General features: G+C 34.6%; 1 protein-coding gene across 1 annotated transcript; it reads left to right on the top strand.

The window, feature by feature from the left end:
- The first annotated feature begins 259 nt into the window (after positions 1-259).
- LOC111714186 (protein enabled homolog) lies at positions 260-9964 on the top strand. Its single transcript, XM_023489235.1, has 12 exons — positions 260-474; positions 1154-1347; positions 3508-3908; positions 4121-4167; positions 4462-4533; positions 5009-5083; positions 5379-5444; positions 6132-6275; positions 6640-6678; positions 7137-7184; positions 7588-7662; positions 8690-9964. The coding sequence occupies exons 1-12, from the start codon at positions 455-457 to the stop codon at positions 9792-9794; spliced, it is 2286 nt and encodes a 761-aa protein (XP_023345003.1). The 5' UTR covers positions 260-454; the 3' UTR covers positions 9795-9964.
- The last annotated feature ends 569 nt before the right edge of the window (positions 9965-10533 follow it).

Genomic DNA, 10533 nt, shown 5'->3' with positions numbered 1-10533 from the left:
CTAGTAATATGATAAAATTCCGTAATTTTACATAATTTTATCTAGATTTTTTAATTTCACAATTGAATCTGATCATTTATTTAAATATCCTGTCTTTAGTTGCAGCATAAAAGAATATATAAATATATTTTGATTGTGAATTAATTTTCATTAAATTTAACAAAAGTATTTTAAATGCTCACGAAACCTCCTTTCCATTTGAGAGAGTGCGGCTGATCTTTCTAAACTAGGCAATGCGCATCAGCCATCATTCATCAATCAATGTTTACAATGGCGAAATCGTTTCTGTGATTCACTCATTTGGATTAGTCGCTACTGTTAGCTAACAGAGAAACGGTTTAATTTCGTGATAACATTTAGTTGAACTTAAATCTTATTTATCTTTAGAACGATGTGATATAAACCTAGATAGTTTTTACGTGGTGCGGAGCCGTTTGCTCTGAACTGCTAGGAAATGCACGAGATAAAGTCAAGGTATTTTTATCCTCATGGCGCGCGTTATGATATATTGAAAAGATATTTTTAGGATAATTAGGTAATAAATCCCCTGATTTTATACAAAATACAAATTTTGGGTCTATCCTTCTTTAAGATTTTTGGATCCCCGCCCCCTCCCCCCTCTTATCAATTTTGGACATATACACTAATTTTCAGCAAAGTTATGGGGTCCGTCCTCCCTCTTGTGAATGATAATTATTGGAACTGTGTGGAGAAATGGGTTTGTTCATCAACTTTGACTAATGGTATTGACTCCTTAATTTGGTTTGTGCATATTCGGGAAGATCAATTTTTACCATTCCACTCTAGCTACCCTCTATGTGCATAGGAATAGTTTCGGACATTTCAATAACATGAGGGGAGGGGGGTAATTCTTAAAAATATACAACCCACCATTTAGAAAACTTTAAATTCCCAACTGGAAACAGTTTTCATTTAAAATTCGGTGATGGTGATGGACTAAACCTTTGTAGAGTAAAAAAGTAGATGTTAGTTCCACATTTATTGAAAATATATTTCGGTCTGGGTTGACCCTCGTCAGTTTTTGAGATTGTTTCTTCACAACGATTAAAAACAAACTCATTAAATTAAATTTCATTCAATTTTAGGTTTAATGGACAAAATTAAATGTCCAATTAATTAGGAATTTACTTAGGACTGATACTGAGACTTCACCTCTTTCTGCAGAAGCTGTCCGGGCAGAAATCCGCAAAAATCCGTTTTTCGGAAAAAGAGTCCGGAACTTTGACGGAGAAAATCCACGAAAATTTCAGAAAATCTCTGAAACTGTGACACGTAGAAGTGTGTCCCAGCCAGTTTTTAGTGATGAAGCAGCAAACTGGTATAAAGGTATTTTACAAAATGGAAAATTATGTTGGTGACAGGTAGGTATTAGAAATTTGTCATGTCTGACAAAGCAGTTCTTTTCAATATGAAATAATTTTAAGCATAATGTTATAAGGGATGAATATTATCTCGATTTACCTTTCCTAAAAAAAATTTGTTTTTAACGCTGTTTTTTTGTGAAAAATTCATCACTGTTATCTTGACAATCAAAGTGTACACTGTACAGCTGTAGGAAGACTGTTATTGTAGAGAATAAAATCTTATTTTAATCTCATCCTCTGTGGGTAACCCTGTTGATATTTTAAATATACAGAGTGTCCCACGTCATATTCGATCGTGTGCATCTCTCAATTGGGATTTTCGGGAGTAAAGAGAAAATGAAAAAGGTTTAATCAGACTTAAATAACAGTTTGTTTTATGATGTTTTGTCGTTAAAGCTTGGAGTCGATAATCCAATATGATATGGAACTCTGTTAACGATTTATATTTATTAAAAAAATGTAAATATTTTTTAGTTCATTTTATTTTGATTTGCCATTCTGTATTACACGGTTTTACCTCATAGAAGATTGATACAAAGAGAAGTTGCTAGAAAGTTAGTCTTCTTTTTATACTCTCTCTTTATACTGGGAACCAAGTATTATTAGATTTGGTCGTTATAGACAATTATTTGTTACATGCATCATGCATCCTGCATCATGGTTTATTGTTCATGTATCAGTGATACACTTAATACACGTTACATATTGTTTGGTCGTTTTAGACTCAGGTTTGATCAGTTTCAGAGTTTTTATATTTCTTAAAATTGGGCTTTCTTAATATACTTAAATAAAAAAACAAATTTAGAATTTTAAAATCGATTTATAAGAACAAAAATTAAATATACGTTTTGGGAGAAAATAAAGGTCTTTGATAACATATTACAAACGAAGTTTTTTGGGAGGGAATGTAGCCTCCATTTATAGAGTGGCATGTCCTATTCACATGTGTACCCTTTTTTAACCTTGTCTGATAAAGACTGAGAGAGAGATGTTTGGTTTTCTATTCAAGTAATAATTTTGTCTTTGGTTTCTATATACAAATTTATGTTGCCGAAACAATGAAGGAAATTGTCAGAATTTAACACTTTTTTGATCAAAAAACCTCGATATCTTTCTCACCGTTTCTCAGATAAAGGTTTAAGAGGTAACTGATGTGAATCCGACATGCAACTCTGTTAATGAAGCGTCACTTAAAATTCCGTCTACAGCAATTGTATGGTTCTTTATTAGCCTGGTTGTTTTAGACGTTTTCATTAATGGATTATAAGGCAATATATTTAGTATTTACTTAAACCGGTAATGTTACATCGTCTATACGCAACATCTCCCCTACTAAACCTACTAACTTTCCGACCTACTGCAATATCTGACCTACGCCAGCTGATTATTTCTGTATTATTTGAGGGTTTTGTTAAGACAATTTCTGGGTCGAGTCCTGCGACTAGGACAGGCTAGAAGGCCGGGCGTTGCGGCCACAAGTCCGTATAGCTGCTGTAAAACCACGTGCTAGTAGGTCGGATGTGTAGTATAGCGGATTTGGCGTAGGTCAGAAGTGAAGTATAGCGGATTTGGCGTAGATTGAAACATAACACCCATCACTTAAACCAATGCTGTTCTGAATAAACCGGAATTTGTTTTTAATTAATTGTAGACTTGAAGTCACCTTTGACCTTAGAAATATTTTGCTGTATTCATGTTGGCTTTCCTTCACAACTATAATCACAAAATAGTCCAAATCCTGGCATTTTCAAAATGTGGTCTGCCTTTTTGCTTTGACAAATACTGGAGATATTAATGATTTCGTTCTGAATTAGGCAATTTCCTTTTATTTAACAAATTGAAATCAAAACTAAATTCTTAATATCTTATTTTTAATTTTGAAAGCAGAAGAATGGCAGACCACATTTAGGAACTGGCTATTTTGTGGTATTTTTTATAAAAAAATTGCCCCAAACTATTTCTAGGATCGAAGACGAATTTGAAGTCTTTTGTCAATAAAGATTCCGGTTAATTTAGAACAGTACTCTACTCCATACAGAATAATGGTTTACACGGAGACTGTAATTGCCTATATGTCCATTTAGTTTTTGGTCTTTAGAGATTAATCTATTAATTATTTCAGATGTCGATTATCGACCAAAATCGAATATATTGACGCAAGATATTCGACCTACGTCGAGTTTATCGAGCCTCGATGGCAAATTTTCATCTGAATTCTGGTCGAATGTTCGACAGGCCTCAGCAGCAGCCTCTTCTCCATTACCTGGAACCTCGAGAACCTCAAAATCTACCTCAACAGACTCGAAATCGGCCTTTACGGCCTCGAAATCAACTCCAGATTCCTTTAAATCAACGTTTATAGCCTCAAAATCAACCAAAGATGCCATACTCCAATCATCAAATGCTGTGAAAAATAAATCTACCGAGGCTGATTTTTTATCTTCAGAGGATGTGGATGACCCCCCAGCCATATCTGGAGATGACCAAGGTTTCTTGGTTACTGGTCCGCCCTCAAGTAGTCAGGTAGTTCAAACCTATATTTTGCAATTTGCATATCTTTTATTGGGGGGGGGGGGTAGTAAAAAGTTATTTTGTGTTTTTTTATTAAAGCCTTGTATTTCTCAAATGAGATATTTTTATATTAAAAAAATTTTCCAAGAAGGATATAGGGTGGGGAAGGGGGGTGGGGAATAGATTACAGATTTTAAAACTACTTTTGAATTTATTGTGTTTAGGATGTTGCGAACAAGTCGAATCCGTCCGGTCCTGTTTATGATTACAAGTAAGTTTTCATTAAAACTTTATTTTGCTCGGTCCGAGAATTACAAAAATAATTTTTAAAAACAATTTCTGAAAATGAGAAGAAAAAGCTCCAAACGTCTCAAATGACACAAAGATTGAAGAAAAATTTGGTTAATGTTATTTTCATGACTCGTGTAAAGACTAGGAATGGCTTCTGACCAACTTTGAGTATTTTGATATTCTCCGAATGATTCAATTAAGACTTTGACTTGACTTGTATGATTGAAAAGACTTATAATAATATGATTCTAAAAATTAATAAAAAACTTTTTAGTTACTCTGAGAAAATGTTCTGTGGAGAAACTGATTCCTTCAGAATCAAATTCAAACTTCAAGATCTGCATAAGTAAGAAAAATATTGTTAATTGAACTTAAGTTTTTTGGTATTTTTTATGCGTGAGGGGGTCCCGGGTCCCATCTTTCAGCCAGCGTAATTACTTCTACACTTTTTTAAGTCATTAAATTAATTATCATCCTTATATTTCTTTGATTTACACATAACCTGAAAATTTGGTGTAACAAAATCTTATTTTTTTTTTTAATTGCTAGCCTTTTTCTGGTGGGGGGGGGGGGTAAGATTAAAAAAATATTTGAAAGTAAGAATATTACTTAACTGTATTTTACTTTACTCTGTACTGTACTGTACTGTACTGTACTGTACTGTACTGTACTGTACTGTACTGTACTGTACTGTACTGTACTGTACTGTACTGTAGTGTACTGTACTGTACTGCACTGTACTGTGCTGTGCAATGTACTGTACTGTACCGTACTGTACTGTCTGCTGTGCAATGTACTGTACTGTACTGTCTACTGTAAAGGGACTGGGAGATTGATGATGAGGGGGAGGAACTCCTGAGGAAAGAGCAGTCCTCTAAATATGCTCATCTTTACAGGAAACATTCCAAACCATCATGCTCGTGTCTTAAAGAGACTGCGTAATTTCAAGTGACCCTCCATGCAAAGATGGCAATGCCCAATTCACCAAGATGCCCTTAAACGCTTTGTCTGATCAAGTATGAATCAAAAGTCGAGTTTTTATGAAAATACCTGATTATTTTCTCTACATAAGTGATTTGCGAATTTCTACTACAGATAAATTTATAGGAATTATTTGAAATAAAAATTACGCTTTCAATCCCTTCACTTTCAAAATCTGAGATGATGATTTAGAATTTTGAACGTGATTAGGAGGAAACCTTGTAAGATATCAACTGTTCTCAACGCCAGGCCGGGCACTCAGCGGAGACTTCAACGGTACCCTAGCTTTTTCTTAGTTTCAGCTGAATATTAAAATGAAATAAATATCGCGGATTTTTCTCATTTTATCGGCGGATTTCTGACATTTTTAAAATAATTTTTTTTAATTTACGTTGGTTTTATTGAATACACAATACTTGACAGATGAAAATGGATCAGAATGAAAGTATTCCCAACACTGCTTACAATGCCAGTATTTAAATAGATAAGTTTGATTTTTTAAATATGTTGATAAAAATATATTTTGTTAATGCAACAACTTTGAAGTAAAAAACGTCTCTGACCTGCGTATGTGAATCAAAATTAAATTCTTCTTTAAACTTAATTTTTTTGTGGATCTGTTTGAATTGACCCTCCAATTTAAATAAAAAAGAACAAAGTGGCATGTCTCATTTTCAAAGGTACCCTAAAAGCCTCTAACTAAGTAACACTTAGGAAGATATCGTCTTCAGAAAGTGTCGAATATTGTTAATTTCTTTCTACGTTTTTCCAGAAAAAAAAAATAAAGTCATGTGTAGAGAAAACACAATTAAAAAATCAATTTTTCTGCTAGAAAAATTAGGATATTTCATTCAACCTAGATCAGATAAAGGTTATAAGGATACATTTGTAAATTTGACGCCATTCTACAAATTAAGAACTTGAAATTGTTTACAGTCATTTTAACAATTTCAACTTATCTAGAAGTAACCTGGCGAATATCTGTGACTTCTACACAGACGACCTCGAGGTCTCAGATACAGAGCAGGAGGCTGTAGAGGAGGCTGTCAGGGCAAATAACCTCCATCAGATGGAGGAGAAAAGTATCAATAAGAAACATCCAAACAGGGATATATTCTCATTGACTACATGTTTTCACTCCACCCCCCCCCCCTCCTGGCTTAAGTCCCAACCTCTTACTTTGAACTTGGTTCTTGGTTCTTGGTTCTTGGTTGGTGGTTCTTGGTTGGTGGTTCTTGGTTCTTGGTTCTTTTTTCTTGGTTCTTGGTTCTTGGTTTTTGGTTCTTGATTTTGGTTCTTGGTTATTATTTCTTGGTTCTTATTTCTTAGTTTTTGCTTCTTGGTTCTTAGGTCTTGGTTATTGATTCTTGGTTCTTGGTTCTTGGTTCTTGGTTCTTGGTTCTTGATTTTTTATTTTTTTATTTTTTAAATGACTGTGTTTAAAGTAAGCTTCAATGAGAATATTGTACAGGAATGTGTCAAAACATTTTCCTAGACGTCAAAACTTCAGGTAAATCTAATTCAGATTGCAACTTTTAATGTTATTTTTACTCACGTCCCAACCCACCATTTTTTCTTTTGCGTTATTATGTCAAAAATAAATTGTGATTTTCAGTAAATATTGCAAAAGTGCTATGGGAAAAAATTACATTTTCACTTAAAATTTTATATCAACTAGCTGAAGGGCCCGGCGTTGCCTGTGGAAAAAAAAATTTTAAGGAAAAGAAACCTCGAAAAAAAAAGAATTCGGGGAAAAATTTCGAAAATTTTTAGCCTAACAACCCCCGGCCACCCATGAGTGTCCACAAAAAAATTCAGCCCAATCGGTCCAGCCGTTTGGCCGGCTATGCGAAACATATATATTTACGAATGTCTTGTTTTATTATATACGTTTATTTTTGGAAAATTTTGAAGATAAAGGTCAAAATAATGTTTTCATAATTTTTTATTTTTTTTATTATTTTTTAGTGAACGTCAGCTCCAGGAGTTTTATCGTAAATATAGTGAGGACAATAGGTATAGTTTTAGGTTTATTTGGAGTCATTTTTTTTCACTTTATTTTTTCTAATCATTCATTTCTTAAATCTGAAACCTTTGTTTAATCATGGATGACTGAGATATTCATAGTTTCAATCTTCAAATTGAGTGGTTTCAATTGTGGTTTCTCTGTTAAAGTGACTTGGGAGTTTAAACAGGAGAAACAATGAAGTTATTTGTCAGAATTATTATTTTTCAATGAAGAAAACCTGCGATATCTGCCTCATTGTCGGTAGATAAAGGTTGGGTTTAATTGTAAATTGTATATTTTTATCATTATCTAAGCTTTTATTATTATTTTCATTATCATTATCATCATGAGAATATTTATAGAACTTTTTTTGGATTATTATGAATAAATTAAAAAAAATTTATTTTGTAGGATTTACTCTAAGAGTAAGGTTTGGGATGACAATGTACTGGACGCTATTTTCTCAGGGTTAGAGAAACTTACAAGGTAAACTTTATGACATGTTATGTACAGTGTACAGTGTATAATGTACGTATACAGTATACATTGTATACTGTACACTGTACATATTTTGTAGAATTTACCCATGTACACTGTACAGTTAGCCGTATTTAAGTTAATTGAAGACGAAAAGAGCCATTAAAATAGGGATTCTCAAAAAAAGTCTTTTCAAAAATGTTAAATTTGTATAACGCAGACTGGCTGATTGGTGATTTGAAATGTTTTTTATATTTTTCCGACCGAAGAATTGGTTGCCTGGAACTGTAATAATTTTGTGTAATTAGAAATAGAAAAATAGAATTCTAAAATTGTTTACTTTTTGATTTTTCCACCTAAAGGGAATGTAGACGTAATTTTAAGGTAGTCTTTTTGAGAAGAGTGGCATATCCCATTCACAATGGTACTCTTTAAAGTGTTACCTGATGATATATCATATATCCACTATCCTCTCTTTGAAAATTAAACACTTTTTTCAAGATTGTAAAAGGAGATATTATCCATAATTTTGGTCTGATAAAACTTTGAAGGTTACCGTTGTGGTAAGGCATTCCCCTTTTCAAATGTGAATCAGGCATGCCCCATTTCAAATGTGAATCAGGCATGCCCCTTCTCAAATGTGAATCTCATATGCCCCTTCTCAAATGTGAATCAGACAAGCCCCATCTCAAATGTGAATCAGATATGCCCCTTCTCAAATGTGAATCAGATATGCCCCTTCTCAAATGTGAATCAGATATGCCCCTTCTCAAATGTGAATCAGATATGCCCCTTCTCAAATGTGAATAAGATATGCCCCTTCTCAAATGTGAATCATTCATGCCCCTTCTCAAATGTGAATCATGCATGCCCCTTCTCAAATGTGAATCATGCATGCCCCTTCTCAAATGTGAATCATGCATGCCCCTTCTCAAATGGATTTTTCTTGAAATTACAAGGACAGTCCCGTTATTTAAGCAAAAGTCAACAATAGGTTTAACACAAATTTTATTTTTAACAAAATGTTTCTTTTCAGAGAAAGGAATACTGCAGAAGACACGGAAACATCACTGACTTACGATCAAGATTCTCCGGCACCGATTTCGGCGGGCAATTCTCCGACATATAGTTCGCCGAAGTATGGACCATCTACTTCCTTTGTGCTCGGTCAGGGACAGTTTGTTCGTCCTGTCACACCCTCTAGTTTAGGACGAAGTACTTCTCCAGAACTACCTAGCATTCGATCAAGTACTCCAGGACTAACTAGCATTCGATCAAGTACTCCAGGGCTATCTAGCATTCGATCAAGCACTCCTGAACTACCTAGCATTCGATCAAGTACTCCAGGACTACCTAGTATTCGATCATATACTCCAGGGCTATCTAACATTCGATCAAGCACTCCTGAACTACCGAGCATTAGATCAAGTACTACATGTATGCCTTGTGTTGTGACCCTCAGTACTCAGAGTTCACTTATCCGTCCTTCACCTTCTAGATCTTCATCCTCTCCAGTTCTAAACCTGGTTCCTGTGAGTATTGAGAACCTACCTTGGAGAATCCGAAACCGTGGACTCCATTCCGTCTCACCCCTTCCACCCACTCCGTCCCCGTCCTTGGATCAAACCGCAGTATTTTCCCCGATGCCCCCGCTCTCTCCTCTCCCCGTCACCACCAACTTTGTCTCATCCTCTGGTCAATCAAAACCTTCTGAAACTCCTCTTAACTCATTTTCAAATATTTTCCTACCTCTTACTCCTACCCCCACCCCTCCTTCTGTCCCATCCTACCCTTTCGCTCTTACTCCGACTCCTTTTAGTGTATCCAAAAGCTCCTCTATTAACTATGCTCCAACGCTTTCACCAATACCGTTTCCTGCAAGTAGTTCACCGATACCTAAACACATCCCAACTACGCCAGATATCCCAACTTCCAACCCATATCCAATCTCAACTTCGAAACCATGTCCGATCAAAACTTGTATAGATATCCCAGCTTCAACAGAGTCGACGCTGCCTCTTCCTCTTGAAGATTTTCTAAGAGTTATGAGAACACCTCTTCCACGACCTCACTCACCTATACCGCCCTCTCCCACCCCACCTTCTCCCATACCTTCCCCATTCCCTCCATTATTAGATTAGAATCTTTATTGTTATAATTGATCTCGCTTCCATTCTGTCAAAGAAACCTGCCAAATTATCTCTTTGTTTTGCGGATTTTTGTAATTCAGTTTAATTGTAAACTTTGTAATATGTGCAATATTAAGAGAGCTTTATCAACAAATAGAAAATATATTTTCATTTATTTTGAACTGCGTTTTGTCTAAACTGTTTTTATCACCTTATATTTCTGGGAACCAGAAGTTTTTTATGGAAAAAAATGTAAACTTGTCTTATTCCTTTGTGGGTAACCCTGTTCAATGTACAAATGTGTACAGAGCTGAAAACTTTAGAATGGGATATCTTTAATCCCGATCAGTTCAGTAATCTGAAGATTAATAACAAGAGGAGAACAAGCCTTATTTAATCTGGAGATTAAGAAAAAGAGTAGATCAAGAATCCCAATATCCACCATTCAAAAGTTACCACTCAGGTTAAAGTTGGGAGTTATGTAAATTGAAAAAAGCAGATATATAGTTCAACCAGTTACGATGTGTTAAACTTTTAGTTGAATCGACAAGTGTTGTAGAAGTATTGAATTTGGAGATAATATGTTCATTTAGAAGTGTGTGTATGTCGTAAGCATGCATAACTGACGGGCTTTAAGATTTTTTTTAAGTTTTCTGAATTAATGTAATGCAGATTTGATTTTACATCTTAATATCATGATATAAAAACATTTGTATAGAAATTGGCAGACAGTACATTGCAGTACAAAAGA

Source organism: Eurytemora carolleeae, unplaced genomic scaffold (genome assembly GCF_000591075.1).
Source record: "Eurytemora carolleeae unplaced genomic scaffold, Eaff_2.0 scaffold931, whole genome shotgun sequence".
NCBI lineage: Eukaryota > Metazoa > Arthropoda > Copepoda > Calanoida > Temoridae > Eurytemora > Eurytemora carolleeae.
This window is presented reverse-complemented; position numbering and strand designations above follow the sequence as displayed.